This window comes from Balaenoptera musculus, chromosome 9 (genome assembly GCF_009873245.2).
Source record: "Balaenoptera musculus isolate JJ_BM4_2016_0621 chromosome 9, mBalMus1.pri.v3, whole genome shotgun sequence".
NCBI classification, from domain to species: Eukaryota; Metazoa; Chordata; class Mammalia; order Artiodactyla; family Balaenopteridae; genus Balaenoptera; species Balaenoptera musculus.
Genome location: NC_045793.1, coordinates 42,072,579 through 42,091,069, shown reverse-complemented (window position 1 = coordinate 42,091,069; position 18,491 = coordinate 42,072,579). Strand labels below are relative to the sequence as shown.

The following is an 18,491-nucleotide window of genomic DNA, read 5'->3' as shown; positions in this document are numbered from 1 at the left end:
GAAAACAGGAAGATGTGCTGGAGAATAAAGCCAGAACATTAAATAATGAGTAACTATCAGAAACTCAAAAAAAAATTTGTTTATAATTACATCCTTAGAAAAATAGTCAAGAAGCATCTTCAAAGAAGTTATACTAGACAAAGTGTACACTCTTTGTATTTCTAAGGATTTTGAATTTAAAGAAAAGAACAGAAATACTCCTCACCCCCAACTCCACCCCTGCATCTATTCATTAGGTAAAAGTCTGACAGAAGCCATGGGTTTCAATCAAATTTTGACACACATGTTTTTTCATGATTAGGCTATCCTCCCATCTCCTTTCTCCCTTTTTATCTCCAAGATCTGAATTTTAAAGAAATGCTGTCAAGACAGTGTACCACAAAAGGAGAGGTGTCTACTATAAATTGTACTGAGTACTTTTCAGAGAATTTTACTTTGGTCTTTTAGATTTTACAGAAGATGGCTGCATTCATTGTGGGAACAAAGTGACGTTGAGATGACATGTCTGGGTCTTGTGAGAGAGAAATGCTGGTGTCACAGGCACACGGGGAGAGCGCAGCTTCCAAACTGCATTTCTGGCTGAATCCTATCCCTTATTCTGCACCCTAACATGGACTCTTGGCTGGGGACCTTGGGCAAGTTCTTTACTGTTCCTTCATTCAGTTTCCATCTAGATGTTTTTTGGTTGTTATTTCTATATAAAACCAAAATCTGTGGGAAACAGAAATATTAAAAAAAATGAAAGCTATCACCCATAATTTATCAAACATAATGATTTTGGTGTATTTTCTACCAATTTTCTTATGTACAGCTAGTTTTTTCTTTTCTTTTAAAAATATAGTAGAAATTAAATTATACTATCCAATTTTATACGCTAATTTTTCTTTTGGCGGTGTTTTGTCTTTCTAAATAAAAATATATGGACTTTTAGCCCTCATTTTCTAGAGCTGCATAATATTCCACATGGTGTTTTTGTGTTCTTTGTTTTTACAGTCTACACAGACAGAGAGCTTTTGACAGCACTGGGACTGTTTGAATATCTCATTAAAGGAAACAAGAGAGAGCAGCAAGGAGTCAGTATTCACTTTGTGTCTATGATGATTCTTAGCCAGGTTGCATGACAACTTTCCAATAAACTGTTGGTCATGTTCATATGCAGAGAGACAAGGCTGATTTCTTTCTGTGGGTCAGTCTCGGATCATAGACCAGTGACTGTATTATCGTTGTTGGTGTCTGAGTGGAGTGAGATAAGCTGGGTACAAATTCCAGCTCTGCAACTTTCTATTTCTGTGATCTGGACAGGGCTCTTGGTTCTCTCTATGCCTCTGTTTTCTCAGCTGTAACAGTGTAGATATCATTACAAATTCCCAATTCTGAGAAGCGTATTTTAATACATTTGATACTGGGTTGAGCGCTGCAATCAATGTGTACATTGCCATTTTTCTTTCCTTTTTCCACCATTAACACTCTCCAGAGCTAATACAATCAATGATATCTTAGAATTGAAGTAATATAATATGTAATATAATAAATACTTGCTTTATAATTTGTTGAAAGGATTAGGAGAAATATTATACATAAATTGTTCTTAGCATTTGGTAAGAGATCAACAATCAGCTATTATTGTATTAGTAAGAAAAAAACTATGTTGTCCTTAGAATAGAACATTTGTTCTGTGTAGAATATATATGATAAACAATACATTATTTGTAGGTCATATATTTAGATAAAACTTGTACTGCTTGGAAAATTCCTTAATACTCTGTTGATTAGAGATGGCATAGGGATGACAAATAGGTTTAACTTTATGTGCCAAGTCTAATCTGTTGATGATGATTGTCAGGTGTGTTGTGTTGTGAGAATCGCTGAAGCAGAATAGCGGACAAGAGTGCCAAGGTGGGTTAGTTAATATCTTCCCCAGACTTCGGAAGATGGAGTGGCAACACACAGACTAAGTGTTTGCCATATCTGCATTATGTGTCACAAAATATTACTTGGCAGCTCATTAGGTACTAGCCAGGCCATGGTTTATCAATCAGGAGTTTCATCAAAATCTTGTGGACTGAATCTGGGTCCAAGGTGGGAGGTGAGAACCACACAGGTAAGAAACAAGCCCAGAAACATGGGCAGCTGATGGAGACAATACCCTGAAAACACATTCCTTTTTAAAATGGCTTTGGGGGATTTCAGCCACAAACGCTTAGCTATTTTTCTTAAAACTCCAACCCCAGTAGAAATGTGGGAGACTTTGCACCATAAGGGAGAGCAGAGTCTTTGCAATGACCTTGATTTCGCTCAGCCCTTGTTCTGCAAATGCTCACTTAGGTCTTGACTCCTGAGCCTTGATGCCCTGCACCTTGGCCTTTCTAGAGCTTTGCTCTTGGATGACTAAGGTGCCCCCGTGGTCTCTACCTTAACGGCATCTTGTCTTGTTCTCTTTTGCTATGGGTAAAAGGCTTTAAAAGGGCCCCTCTCTCAGAAAAGGAAATGGTATTGAAAAGGGGGACTGTTCATTTTATTATGTGTTTATTATCTAATCCTCTGCTTTTGTGGTACTTATGAAATAAAACGAAACATTAAAGGCACATTGGTGAAGTTTAAATGGAACACTACATACCATTTCTTGAAATGTTCTGGTAGTCCCTGTGATTGCAGTGGTTTCTTTTCCGTAAACGAAGGTAAATGGAGTTTTCTTTAACTCTGAAAGAAATATATACGTGTATATTTAATGTCAGGACATTCACATGATGGAGTTAAAAGAAACATGGTTTTATTATGATTTTTTAAATGTGAAAATGAACTCAGAAAATCAAATCTCTGCAGGCACATTTTCTCTAAACTGTCAATACATTATTAGGAGTTGTTATAAGAAACAGTTCTACAAAACGGGTTGCACTGATGTGATAAGATCAAACTTTTCCTTTTTTTTATGAAGACTTCCAGTCATCCCTTTCTAACCTTTTAACCAAGAGCTGCTGTAAGTCTCTTGAGCAACTGGTCATTTTTACCAACTCGGTTATTTTGGACCTGACCATGTTCCCTTTCTTCTTTTGGTTGCTGTGAAGCTGTGGCAGACACTCCTGTTGTCTTTCAGATCCATTTCTCCCCTTTCATCCATTTTAATAGAAGTTTCAGTAGGACATGTGTCTGCCCCAAATGATGACTGCTTTACTCAGCTTCCCTTGCAGCTAGGAGTGGCCACTTCACTAAATTCTGGACAATAAGATGGAAGGAGAAGTATCCAGTGACAGTTTCTGGGAATGTTTCTCAGGAAACAATTGGCAGGTGACCCTTGCTTAGTCCTTTTTCTCCATTCTGCTGCCCACAATAGGAACGCTGTCATCTTGGACTCTGGGGATAAGTTCTACACTGAGAAAGCAGAGGCGTGAGCTGGAAGGGCCCTGGATCCCTGAGGACCAGTGGAGTTGAGCTCCCATATCAGACCTGGACTGCACATGTGAGAGAAATAAACTCATCTGTCATCTTATTTAAACCACCCATACATTGAGTTTCTCCGTTACTTATAGCTGAATCTAATACTAATGGACACAGATTTTAGAGACAAATTTTCAACCAGCATCAGGCTGTAATTGCACATATTTTAAGTCATTTTATTGGCTTCTCTTTGTCCCATCTTTGATTTTCTATCTTCTTTTGCCAAACTTTAATTTAATTTAAATGGAATTTAATGTTATGTTCACTATACTTTTATAGGCTTCCTAAAATCCGTTTTGAAACAAGACCAGGTATAAACTAATGAATAATAGTTAAACTCAGATATATTTGATTATTCCTCAAATGTATTTTATCTTCTCTTCATTATAATAAACTTCATATCTCACAACCTTACATAAATTACCATTTATTTTTAAGTGTTATGTAAGTCTCACTCATTGTATTATAGTGCTTGCCTACTGTCTCAGTGCTTCAGGTTTGGGCACTTAGAATGCACTGTTAAGTATTGTTCTTTCTGAAGTCTGAGGAAACTAATAATAATAGAAAACAAATTTGTGGTTACCAAAGGGGAAAGGGGGAGGGAGGGATAAATTAGGAGTTTGGGATTAACATGTACACACTACTATATATAAAATAGATAACCAACAAGGACCTACTGTATAGCACATTCTTTTCTCTTGTAAGTTATTTTGTAATGACTTATAAGGGAAAAGAATGTAATAAAGAAACTAACACAACACTGTAATCAACTATACTTCAATTAACCCCCCCCAAAAAAAGAAACTACTAGTAACATTTCTTAATAGAAGACCAAGATCTCTGAACAATATTTTAATTATGGAATTTTTGCTTTGTGGTAGAGTTTTGGGGTGAGTGATTTATTTTACTTTTTAAAATCAAAGCTACCCATGCACACAGTTTTAAAAATCAAATTCATTTTACTTGAATAATGTTTATTGAGCCTTACTATGTTCCATGCACTATTAGAGGCACCTGGGTCCTACTGGTAAATGAAAAAGACGAAGATCCCTGCCCCTGTGTCGTTGACATTCTGGCAGGGAAAAAAACCCACTAAACATCATGAATAGGCAAATTATGGAGCATGCTAGAAGGCAGTAAATGCTATGGAAAAAAGGGAGGCAGGGGAGCTAAGATTAGAGTGGTCAGAACAAGGCTTATTGAAAAGGTGGATGTGAGCAAAGACTTGAAGTGGTGAGCCTTACAGAACAAAATAGTTGAACTATTTTCGTCTATAAGACTTGTAGTGATAAACAGCAAGCTCACACTCCCCATTCCTCCCCATTTCTCCATTCCCAGAGGCAATTAACTTCAACCTTATTTGACTGAGTCTTTTCGTATTTTCTTTCTTATCTCTAAATAACATACTTTCAAGGCTCCTTCTTGATTTTTAGTCTTTGGCATTATCTATTCACTTCCCACTATCAAGAGGAGGATTTAGCTATTCACAACAGATCTATGATTGCTTTTTCTTCTCTTCACAACGCTTTCATTTCCCTGGAGTTAATAGCTGCCTTTGTTTCTTTGTTTAATTTTCTTAAGTGTTTATCATCAATTCACCCTTAAATCTTTTTACAGTTGTTTGATCTCTTTTCAATATGCTCTGATATATCAGATAGTTTATTAATTTCATCTTCCTGTGGAAATCTCTCCTGGATCCTCTTGCCCTGCTTAATCAGGACTTGTTGCCCTCTCACTCTGCTGCAGAGCAGATATCCTGGGAGCCTCCTTTTTCATATCCTGGGAATTCTTTTCACCTCTTCCTGACTTGTTAGATATCCTATTTCCTGGAAGACCACATTTTTCTTATTTTTGATGGAGAGTACTTTTTCGTAACGTTTGAAGGATGTGTGTGAAGTAACATTACTTTTTTTAGCATCTGAAAATGTTTTTATTTTTGACTTAGTGAGGTGTAGGGTGGTGAGGTATTGCTGGTGAGGTGTAGGGCGGGCCCAGAAACACAGCTTGCACCATAAATACAAACACAAATAAGGGTTAATAGGACTTGTTGGGGACGAACTTCAAGTAGAGAAGTAGCAGTGTTCACCTTGTCCCTGAAATCTCATTATCTCATAGAAAAGTGTCTTAGACAGGACATAGCTAGACTGGACACATATGGGACACCCTATATATTCTTAGGGAAAGCAGTTTCTGGTGTTTATAAGTCGCTATATAATAAGAATAAGAATAAGAATAATAAATTTCAGGGATAGGTAACTGTTTTGTTAAAAAGGAGGAGTTCCAAACAGGATGAATCAGCTTCTTGTTAAGTACCAATAGGAAAGAGGGAATGGGTCTCCAGAATTATCTGTTTGCCTCTTGTTGACTGGTGTGGTAGATTTAAGAATAGCCTCATAATCTTTGACACCCCTACCCTTAAATCTTGGCTGTCTTGTTACTTCTTTGACCAAAAAGATATGGTGGAAGTCAACTATGCCAGTTTTGGCCTGGCTTTTAAGATTCTTGGCAACTTTGGTCTCTTGGAGCCCTGGTCCACCACCTAAGAAGTCTGACTGTCTTTCTGGAGACACCATGTTAAAAAGGACCTATAGTGGAAGCAACAAAGATGTCCTTCAATAGGTGAATAGATAAACAAACCGTGGTACACCCATACAAAGGACTATTATTCAACAATAAAAGGAAGTGAGCTATTACGCCATGAAGAGACATAGAGGAAGCTTAAGTGCATATTGCTAAGTAAAAGAAGCCAGTCTGAAAAGGCTACATACTGTGTGATTCCAACTATGTGACATTCTGGAAAAGGCAAAACATGGAGACAATAAAAAAATCAGTGGTTTCCAGGGGTTAAGAGGAGGGAGGCGGGTATTAATAGGTGGAGTACAGGGCCTTTTTAGGGCAGTGAAACTAATCTGTACAATACTGTAATGGTGGATATATGTCATTATGCATTTGTCAAAACCCATAGAATGCACAACACAAAGAGTAAACCCTAATGTAAACTATGGACTTCAGTTAAGAATAATGTATCAATGTTGGCTCTTCATTTATAACAAATCTACCACACTAATGTGAGATGTTAATAATAGGGGGAATTGAGGAGATGAGGGAGTATATGGGAACTCTCAGTACTTTCTGCTCATTTTTTCTGTAAACCTAAAACTGCTCAAAAATTAAAGTTTATTAAAAAAAAAAAAAAGCCCTACCTGGAAAGGAAAAGAGATCCAGCTTAACCCAGCCTTCTGGTCACCCCTTGTCAGGCACCCACTTCGTGTGAGTGAAGCCATCTTGGACCCTCCAGCCCAGCACTAAGTGAATACTGTCGTGTCCATGGTCAATATTACATGGAGAGGAAGAATTGGCCAGCCAAGCTCTGCCTGAATTCCTGACCTCCCAAACTGTGAGGTATAAAAATGCCTTGTTTTAAGCCACTAAACTTTGGAGTACTTTTTATACAACAATCGATGTCCAGAACAGATGCTTATAGAATTCTGGGTTAATATCGTTTTCCCTCATAAGTTTGAAGGAATCGATCCATTGGATCCTGACCTACCTGTGTTGTTGTCTGAAGCCATTCTGTGCCTCAATCCTTTGAGAACCTGAGTAGCATCTGTTCCAAGTGTTCTGAAGTGTCATGATGACAGGGTGGTGTGGTTCTATTTCCATTCAGTGTTAGACACCCTTTCAACCTGGAAAAATTCATGTCACTCAGTTCTGAGAGGTGTTCTTGAATTATTCCATTGATGATTTCTTCCTTTCTTAGAACTCCTATTATTTGGATACTGGGTCACCTAGACTGGCCCTCTAATTTTCCTAGTTTTTCTGTCTTAGTTTCCATCTCTTTGTCTTTTGCTCTATTTTCTGGATGATATCCTCAACATGATTTTTCAATACATCCATGAAATTCATCTTATGTCGTTAGTATAATCTTCCAATGATCTTTTTTGGTCTCTGAATATTTCTTTAATTTTAGTATAATGTTTTTATTTCATGAATGTAATATCTCCTCTTACTTTTTTGAAGATATCATTTTAGTTATTTTTATAAGTAGGATATTAATTAAAGTTAAAAAAAATTTCCCCCTGGAGCACTGTCTCTGTTATCTTGAAGTTGTTTTTCTCTTTGTTTTTGTGTTGTTTTTCACCATCGAGGTTGGTCTCAGATATCTGATGATCGTGGGTTGTTGGCTTATGTGTAAAAGTGGAAACTAGTTGAAAACTCAAAAGCTGATTGGAAAGTGGGCCTGCTGGGTGTGGCTTTTTGTCTGTGGCCCTTACTAGAGGGTGGGCTGGCTGGGCCTTTCTCAGGGAACCCCTGCTGTCCGAGTCTTTGGGGCTTTCCTCTTAGGATGTGCAGATTCCCCAGAGAAGGGTCTTCTAGTCTCCAGCTGGGTTGCCAGTCCTCTGGGTCCAGGGGTGGGTGGACTTCAGATTCAGCATGCTTGTGTTTTAGCACAATGCTCCTACCTCCCCTTGTCTGCTGTCTTCCAGTCCAGAAGCTCTTGATTTTAGCATCTCCAGAGAAGAAACCCTAGTCTTATATCAGAATAAGGGAGGGGAAGAGATCCGAGGATCTAACTACTTCTTCAACAATCTTTCAACCAAGACTTGTTTTTAGCCTCACTTTCATTTCTAGAGCTACCATACAGAGCCAGTTCCCAAGGCCTCTGGGGTTCTGCGGTGTAGACTGGGTTGCTTCTCAGCCGTCCCTCCTCCTAGTTTAGGATGCAACTTTCTTGAATAGACTAAGTCAGTTACCACTTGTCCTTCTGCTTTCTGGCTTCCAACATTTTGTGGCTGTTGGCTCTTCCTGTTCTCTTTGTCCTTGTGGACAAATTCGTTTGCTGTCATTTTAGTGGGGTTTCTCAAGGAAGAGAAGTAAATGCTTTGTTCAATCTGCTATCTTACCCAGAAGGCTGAAATGAATACTTTATACACTGCATCATCTATGCCCTCTGCCTTGACTATTTTATTATATTTTGAAAAAGCAGATAGGAAATGGACATTAGATCTGAGTTCAATACTAAAATAATTTCACAGTCAATAAAGAGGGGTTATTTTCCTTTGGGGAAGTAATTGTTACCAATATTTAGCCAGAAAGGTATTTTTGATAATTCTAAAAATGGAATTTATGTACTGAAATATTGTTTTGCTCTTGACCTGCTCATGGAGAGTAAACAGTGTGGATATTAATATTATAGATACAGCTAGTCACACGTTACAGAAAGAACATAGAAATCTTTATCAATAAGCAAATAGCTCCATTACTATTTCTGAGCAGAAATAGCATCTAGAATTTTGGGATTAAGGTTTTGTAATACTAAGTACTAGAAACTATTTCACCTAAAAAGTTACTATTTTCTTTCATCCCCATTCTCAATACATAACCTCTCTTATAAATCTTAGGAATTGAATTTCTCATGCAGTGCTCAGGAATTCTGAGAAGATAGAGGGATCAGTACAATATGTTGAGAAGCTTGTAATACAATATTTGAGATGCCTATAAATGGAGGAGATTGCTTAATAGAAAGTTATTTACATACAGGGTCAGTGAAACTTGAATTAATAGGCTAAACTGAGGTCACCACGCATAGTAAGGTTAATGGTGATCACCATTCTGGTTTCAAATTCCCCTCTTCTCACTCCCCTTTCCCTACTTGGACTCCAGTTTCCTTTATGATCTTTATTTCTCTTTTTCCTCTGTCGTGCATCAAAACCCAGTCCAACAGGTGAGTAGAAGAGGTAATAGCTTCAGTCCTGTAATTTGAGGGGTGTAGAGAAGGAGTGTTTGAAAGTTCTCTTCCTCACACATTCCCCAGTGTCTAAGCTGGGGTGCCCTCAGCATTGAGAGTAGGCTTGGAGGTTCACCATATTAAATTCCCAGTTTGATCAGCTCCATCTATTGTAGGGCCTGGGACGTATAGCCCTTTCACTGAGGACACAGTAGTCATATTTTGATTTCTAATACCAAAATTCAAAACAGATAAATCTCAGAATGACTACTAGTTGCTTTCCCCAACATGGGCTCAGGTAATACAAAAACCACTTTCTCTGAGAGCTTTCTAATGACCGCCCCCCTCTCTCGTTTCGCTATGGCTGAAAGAAAAACAAAACAAAAGAAAGAGTAAAATTAAGAAAAAGCCTCAAGAATAATGCAGACAAATTAAAAGGGTTGTTTTAAAATTGAAAAAATTATCACCTCCTATGTTGATTCCAAGCAGAACCCACTTGGAGAGAGGCAACATAACAGTTTCCCAAAGGGCTTAGCATATCAGAGGTTTTTTGGAATAAACCGAGTGAAATATTATTCAAGCAACAGTGATGTATCAGGTCCTGTTTCTGAGTCTATTTCTGACTCTCTTTAGCAGCACAGCTAGTTTGGGTATAAATTCTGAGACCCTGTGAAGCTGAATGGGAATTAGTCACACAAAAAAGACTGGGGCTTGGAAGGTAAGTGAGAGATAAATGGTAACATTTGATGTGAAGGGTTAGGACAGGGGAGTGGATTGGGATAAAGTTGGATAATTTAGAGACTAGACAGGCTTTATTCAGGGACCTCTACTGCTAGGAAGTTTTAAGACAAGGGTGGATAATTTTCCTTCCGATGTGGATGGAGGTCAGGCCAGCATGGGGCCAGGGAGATGGATTAAAGAACTTTTAAAATTCCTTCTAGCTCTTTGATACTAGCCACATCCCAGAGCCCTGTGTAACCCCTAATTCACTGCATCACATCACAGGAGAAGCAAGATTTCAGCCTCAGAGAGAGATAAACATGCAGAATATGACTCGTTGTGTATTCAAAGAGCCTGGCAATGGACTAATTATGCAGGGGGGCTTGCAGGGTGAGGATGACTGCAGAGGAGGTCCCAGGAGTTCAGACATGAAAAGATTAGCAAGACAGCATGATAGATTTTGAATTTGGAGCAGCAAAATAGTAGAGGGAAATAGACTTCAGGGGCATCGTGTTCAATAATTCATAAGCTGCTGTACTCACACAAGGCTTCTTACCTGTTAACTTTCCACTAAGATTCCTTCCTCTGCCCTTCTCTGAGCTTGTGGCATTATAACTCTCTCCATCCTGGCTTTTGCCAGTCTCAGATTTGATTCTAGGCCACTGTATCAGGGTAAACTTTAAACTGTGATAAAACTGAGGGATTTAAGCCTGTGGATGCTTACAAATCTGAAAAGATCATTTGTGGCATAGAAGAAGATTGTTTTAGTAATCGCAACAGTATTTCTCAAAGGATGCTCTGTGCAACACTAGTTTCTTGAGACGTATTTTTCTCATAAAACAGACACACATTCTACATGGTTCTGTGGTCAGATTAGTTTAAGAAATGTTTCATATTATATCTTGGAGCTATACAAAGTTTTGGGGGTTATTGAAGGCTCTGATAAGCCTTACACTGAATAAAACTGTTTCCCTTTATTTAAACCAGCATTTCCAAAACTTATTTGACCTAGGAATCTTTTTAAAAAGTGTACATAATACCTTTTAACATCTTGTGGAACTAGCGTTTCACAGAACAGTTTTTGAAGAATATTGATGAACTATCTCTGTGATCTATATTTGAGCTTTATGAGATGGCCTAAAATCTCAAGTTCAGTTGGTTACAAGAATTCTACTAGAAAAATTTGGAGGTTGTACATTTACTTTGATCAATCTAGATTGCTGTAAAATTATATCATTCTTGACAAAAATTCACATCAATGCTTAATTTATCTATTATTGACCAAATAGCAGATCTCTCCTTTGTTTTACTCTTTCTACCTCACTACTGAATTGATAATTTTACTTTAAACTTATTTTCTCCAATTTGTTGACTGTGCAGTTATTTTAATATTGTGATGAATTTGCTAATTTCTTGTAGAATATTTATGATCGAACCCACTTAGAAGTCCAAAGGCTTAAGTTACACTGATTTATTTTTATATGCGTCCCATTATGCAGCTGGTGATCAAATTCATGCTGTTTATACTCCTCCTCCCATGTTCCTGGTGTTTTCCCTGAAATGTTAATTCCTGCAAATCTGATTTGATTTAGGCAATCTGAGTAAATGCAAGGGAAGGAGGTTTGTAGATAGTACCACACTCTGCAAATATAAAGTGATGTCATTATAAACTTAGTGATTCTTTTATTGAGTACCTACTATGGTGCCACACTCTGTGCCAGGGGCTAGGGCTCCAGAGTGAAGTCAAGCCGAATTCTGGCACTCGAGATGCTCAGAGTCTGGTACGGGGTGGGTGGAGTGGGGAGACAGTGAGTAAACTGTCTGACAAATTTACACTCCTTCTCTGCACCCCTCAAATTACAGTTATGACAAGTGAGATGACATTGGTATTGAACGGGCAAAATAGGAGCACTGGAGAGAATCGTATAGTCAGATTAGTTACTATATCAGGGGGTTAGTATGGAGAGGCCGTCAAAAGGAACTGACCCCTGACTGGTGGTTGTTGAAGCGTGAATGGGGGTAACTGGGTAAGACAAAGCTGAGGTTCAATGCCTATGAAAAATTTTCAAACTCACTAGTAATCAAGAGGTTACATATTAGAAGAGCAATAAAATATTTTTGTTAGATCAGAAAAAAATTAAGAAGATATTTGTCAATATCCGGTATTGACAAAGGTGTGGGGAAACAAGTATTCTTATACAATATTTGTGGGACTGTAAATTGGTATAGCCTTTTTGGAAGGATTATAAAAAATTAAAAATGTATACATTTTGATCCAGTAATTTTTTTCTAAAGACATCCTCACATGTAGTCATAAAGAGAACCATAGAATGTTCATTACAGCATTATTGGAATTAATGAGGATTTGGAATTAAGTTGACTGTCCATCAGTAGGAGAATAAAACAACCATACTATGAAATACCATTCTGCACAAGAATGGAAAGTGTTTCAAGAAGTACTGTTAAAGCATTAATTTATAGTATGTTATGCATAGTATGATGTCATTTACGGGAAAACCCCAACAAAGCATTTACTTCTTTATGTACAGATACATAGAAAGGGTCTGTAAGAAACCACACTAAATTGATAACGGGACTTTCTTCTGAGAAAGGGAATGAAATTGGGAAAGGGCTTTGGCTTTTTACATTACATAGCTCAGTATTTTTTGCAAAATAGAAATGTATTCATGATTTGAAAAAATTAAAAAAAAATTAAAAACTAAGTAGGGTCAAAAAAAAAAAAAACAAAACGCTAAGTAGGGTCAAAGGGGGCATCATCGCAGTGGAGAGATTTGTCAGTACACGGCAGGAAGAGTCCTGGGCTAGCAGTCGGTGTCTCCAGGTGGTCCTTCCTGCCCCAGGCAGTGCCTCCCTGCGCCTGCATTCCATCCCTTCTTGCCTTGTCTAAGACCTGTTCCTTCCTTTGTCCGCCTTTCTCCCTCTTTTGGCTCTTCCTAACTCCACAAGCATGCTGCAGGATTTCTCATCTAAAAATGTCTCCCTCATCTTTTATTCCCCATCGGCTATCACCTCACTTCTCTGCTCCCTTTGATAGTAAAACTCGCTATGAGTTGTGTATGCTCACCTGCATTTACTTCATCACCTCCTGAACCTACTCTCTCCAATCAGACTTCCATCTCCGCCCCACTGAAACGTTTCTGGTCAAAGTGTCCCCGTGATCACTGTCTGGACACCCAGTGGTCCTTCTCAGTTCTCATCTTCCTCTTCCTCAGGCACCATCAGGCTGATGGGCACTTCTCCTTTGGAAACACTTTCTTCACTTGGCCTCCAGGACACTAAATGCTTCTAGTTTTCTTTCCTCTTTGAGGGCTGTTCCTTCTCTTCCCTGACCTCTACATGTTGGCATCCCCCAGCCACTCTCCTCAGCCACATCTCTTTTCTACACTCACTCCCTGTAACAGAAATTCTCAATTTTTTTCTCTCAGCACCACTTTATGTTTTTAAAATTATTGAAGAAACCAGAGAGCTTTTGTTTATGTGAGTTATAGCTGTCAATATTTATATACTGGAACTTAAAACTTAGACATTTGAAAGATCATTTAATTATTAATCAGTTAAAATAATAAGCCCATTACATGTTAACATAAATGAAATATTTGTTTTCTGAAAAAAAAAAAATTTCCAACCCCTCCCCCAATTAGTGAGAAGAAAAGCATCATTTTACCATTTTGCAAATCTCTTCAATGTCTGACTTAATGCCAATAGACGACAGCTAGGTTCTCACATCTGCTTCTGCATTGTCTGTTGTGATATGTTCTTTTAATGGAATTATATGACGAAAATCTTGTCTTAAGTATACATTTAGGCGGAAAGTGAATAACATTTTAATATCCTTTTTAGATAACAACCGATAGCCTTCTTTGATTCTACACCAAAACTCAGCAAGCAGTTGTTTCTTAAAGGCTGATTAGTTGCAATATGGAATCTGAAATGGACTTTTTGCATGATGTTGCATTCAAGTGCATTGATCTAGCTTGTACTTTGAATGGATCTTTCACCCAGGCATGATTTCATATATCACAAACTGGTCATTTAGAAAATATTGGTTTACTGAGTTATGCAGATATTCCAAATGTTGATGCATCTTATAATACAATATTGAAAAATCATACTTGTTGCAAGCACCACGTATCTCATTGGAAAGGACTTGGAGTATTAGGAAGCTGTCAAGTTTATAGTAGAAGATACAACTTTTCAAAAATTCTAAATTTTCTCTGAAAGCTCAAATTTTATGATTGGTAATCAATACTGTCAGTTGTTTTCCTTGAAGTGACAAGCTCATTGCATTCATTTTAGATATAATACCTGCCATATATCCAAGTCTAAATAACTATAATTTGTTTTCCAGTCTTCTTCAGTAAGAAAGGTGTTCCATGAAAAACTGACTAATTCAGTTCTCAACTCTCTCACACAAGTGCTTTTCCTTAGGATAACCATCATATTTTGTTATGCAGCAGAAGTGCCCTATGCATACTTCCCGTTTCATCAGATGAAATTATTAAAAATTATGTACTTACTTTAATAAAATTAATAATTTTTTTTCTACCTTATAGGTGACATTTTCAAGGGAAGATATCCCCTCTTTTTTAATCCAGGAGGTGTGGAGGTGAAGACCACAGTGACTACTAATATAGTTTGGTGCTACTGCTTTGATTCATGCTCAGATGTCAGTAGTTTTTTACCCACCATTGCTTTTTCACCATCAGTTCAAATGGCTACACAGTGCAAAAGGTAACTACTGTTTTAGCATTGTTGTGAAATAGTTTTATCCTGTGGACCCCCTGAAAAAGTCTTAGAGACGCACCCCCAGGGGTCCATGGACCACACTTGGAGAATCACTGATGTAGACTATCTCTCACTCCAATCAGCCTCACCCAACCTCAAAATGACCAACTCTTTGGCTAATTATTTGTTTTGCAAAGTATAATTATAAGATGTCTCATCGTTTGCAATTATATCACATGTAATTTTTTTTTATGAAATATATTTCTTTTTTTTTAATGTATTTATTTTTATTTATTTTATGGCTGTGTTCGGTCTTCGTTTCTGTGAGAGGGTTTTCTCTAGTTGCGGCAAGCAGGGACCACTCTTCATCGCGGTGCGCGGGCCTCTCACTGTCGCGGCCTCTCTTGTTGCGGAGCACAGGCTCCAGACGCGCAGGCTCAGTAATTGTGGCTCATGGGCCCAGTTGCTCCGCAGCATGTGGGATCCCCCCAGACCAGGGTTCGAACCCGTGTCCCCTGCATTGGCAGGCAGACTCTCAACCACTGCGCCACCAGGGAAGCCCCACATGTAATTTTTGAATAATGGTTTTAATAAGGTTATTAAGCCTATTAGTGCTTCGTACTTACATGTCTTTTTTTTTTTTTAAACAGGAAATTAGGTTAGCAAATGTTAGCTGCAAATCCCTTCTCTCCAATTTTATGTTTTTAATGCCCCAAGTGACTTGGTTTGGAGTTATACACTGCTTTTCAAAACTGTTCTCTCATATAATGTCTATTGGGTTGGAGAGAATAGATAACCTCTAACACTCAGATTCTAGGACACCTCTCATCAAAGATGTGTGTTTAAATGTCCTTGAATAGCATTACTGTGCCACTTATAACAATGGCTTTGTCTATTTCTTTCTAAGCGTTTGCTCTGTTTCTGGCCCCAAATAGCAAATTTAAGTCAGAAGCAGAGGGAACAACAGTTACTCCAGAAAATTCCATGTAGTTTGCACCCACTTATGTTGGTCCCACTGGTCTCACTCTTAACTCTCTAGCTTGATATGGTAACTTTGGTCATTGTTTTTGGTTCTTTTGGCTTTCCTGACTTTTTAAGGCTAACTGCAGGCTTACTTTATTTTTTTTAAGTTGTGTCTGTTGCCCTGCTCTTCCTCCCAGCTTTGAAGAACTTCTCTATCATTTAGCCCCGGCAGGCAGAACTCCACTGACTGGACCGACTCCTGGCCTCACTTTCAGAAGGGGATTTGGATAATCATAAATTCTCAGGTTAGAGGCACTGGGTTCAGGTGGTTATTTCTGTTAAGGATTTGGAGTCACCTGTTTCCCTCTCTGGGGGTCGCTTGGAAGAAATAGTATGCATAAAGGATTATAATGGAGAACCACTTTAGCTAATAAGCTGGTCAAACACCTAATGCAGGGCTTACTATGTATGAGCTTGAATTCTATTGCACAGTATCCCTGGCCCTAGAGAAACATGGTTCCTAGAACATTTCAGGCTCTGACCCATAAACTTAGTCATATCTTTTCTCAAGGCACGGCTAGTTAAGGGTTGGAGAAAGCATATTTGGTGGAGAGAAGCAGGAGCATCTCTCTCCAGCAGTTTTCCCTAATGCTTCTAAATCAAGCAGCAGCATAAAGTAGGATGTGGACTTGAACATCATGTTGCCCTACAACAACCAAACTCGAATATCGGGAGAACTTCAGAGATCGGCAGGTGCAACTCCACTTCATCATATAAATGAAGTCCAGGGATGCTAAATGTTCCACCTAACAGCCACACAGAACCAGAACCCTTTCACCTGTAAACACAGACTTCTTCCTACTCTACCACACGGACTCACAGTGCTCTGGAATTTTAGATGTTGCATTTTGCTCTTCCAGTTTCATTGAGATATAACTGACACACATCACCATATAAGCTTAAGGTGTACCGCATATTGATTTGACTTACATCCATCATGAAATGATTATCATAACAAGTTCAATGAACAGCCATCATCTCTTATAGATACAGCATAAAAAAATTATTTTCCTTGTGATGAGAATTCTTAGGGTTTATTCTCTTAACAACTGTCATATATAATGTGTAGTAGTGTTAATTATGTTTATCATTTCATACATTACATCCCTAGTACTCATTTATCTTATAACTGTAAGTTTGTACCTTTGTACCTTTTGATTGTCTTCATCCAATTCCCCCTCCCCCTACCCTCTGGTAACCACAAATCTGATCTTTTTCTATGAGTTTGTTTGTTTGTTTTTGAAGTATAATTGACCTATAACACTCTGTTAGTTCCTGATACACAACATAGTGATTCGATATTTTTATGCATTTCAAAATGATCACCATGATAAGTCTAGTTACCATCTATCGCCATACAAAGATGTTACATAGTTATTGCCTATATTTCCCACACTGTACACTTCATTCCTGAGACTCATTTATTTTGCAGCTAGAGGTCTGTACCTCTTAATCTCCCTTATCTATTTATGTATTGCTTTTAAACAAGAAGTTCTTCCTTCCTGAAGTTTTGGTATTGTTTTTTATCCTTCTACATTCTTTCTACATGGGTTACTGGGCCTTGGCTTCTTTAACCTAAATAGGATTTTCCTGTTAAATTAATTGCTTTTGAAAGTGATCTGAACACAAATAACTATTTTTAATCTTTAAAGAATACTTTTTTCTTCTCACTTACTGTTAGAGTTCTCCCTATTGTCAGGGTCCCAGCCCCCAAGCTGCCAACCTCACAGAGGGCTTTTTATTTTTTGTTTTTGCCTTTGAACTACTCAATTTCTTTCAGAAAGCACATGGTTTTAAGGGATATAACTTTTTGAATTTTCTGAAGCCTGAGAGCCAAGAGAACAGATTTCATTAATGTTGACTCAACTGAAGGATGTAAAGATTTGTAAAACTAAGCGGTTATGTTTGTCTTTTAATACATGCATGTAATTTCAATTAGAGTTATATTCATCTCATATAGGAGATACTAAATTTTGAGGGGGTGGAGGGCATAATGGAAAAAGGAAAGGAAAGCAACCATCTTCTCTTCCAAACTTTTGCTTTCAAAGGTACATATCCAAAGAACACTGTTAATACCCAAAGCATGAGGCTGATCACAGATAATAGGAGGCACTTTCTAGAGATCCAGTTGAATAGAGAAATCCATAAATTCTATCCCATGTTGATAAGCATTTGGACTCAAAGGGACATTTGCTCAAAATGCCTATGGCAGCTGCCACATCTCTTGCAAACACTTCCTCTAGGTCAATGTTCTATTTATTCTCCTGATTCCACCAGAAGAGGACCCCCATCCTATGCCAATCTCTCTTTAGTAATTGTTACACACTTGATAACTCTTTGTTCTTTTAAGGAGACTGGCCTAGCACAGGTTATCTGCAGATATAATTTACATGAGAGTGTATGAGACAGTTTAATAGGAGCTACTGCTACAGGGGACATACTGGATGGTGACACACAGGGACTGTAATGCTGCTGTGTTCTTGCTTAATGGGGGATCCATTGCAACTCTGATTCCAGACAGAGAATTTCCTTTTCTATCCAAAGGAGTTAAATATAGTCTTCTCCATTCCCGCTAAATGGCAGAGAACACAGGCACAGTACACAGAAACAGGTGGCAAAAGACCACTAAGAGAGAGATAACTAGATAACTTGGGCCCACAAAAGCATAGAGAAAAAAACCCTGCAGGGCAGGTGGCCAACCAGCTGAGGCATGCATCTCCTTAGAAATACAGCTGGTAAGGATAATGCTTAGAGTCAACACTGAGCAAGTTGCATAGCAGACTGTTTTGTAAATAGCAGTACAGAGCCTAATACAAGAAGGTGCTATGTCAGCATAGAC

At 38.2% G+C, this 18,491-nt stretch overlaps 1 protein-coding gene across 6 annotated transcripts in view; it reads right to left on the bottom strand.

Annotated features, from left to right (window-relative positions):
• The window catches only part of AOAH (acyloxyacyl hydrolase), a 177,583-nt gene that overhangs the window by 49,891 nt on the left and 109,201 nt on the right, over window positions 1–18,491 (bottom strand). For all 6 annotated transcript variants that reach the window (XM_036864537.1, XM_036864542.1, XM_036864543.1 and 3 more), the window contains one exon: window positions 2,618–2,700. In XM_036864537.1, coding sequence (XP_036720432.1) covers window positions 2,618–2,700 — 83 coding nt within the window. The remainder of the gene's footprint in view (window positions 1–2,617; window positions 2,701–18,491) is intronic.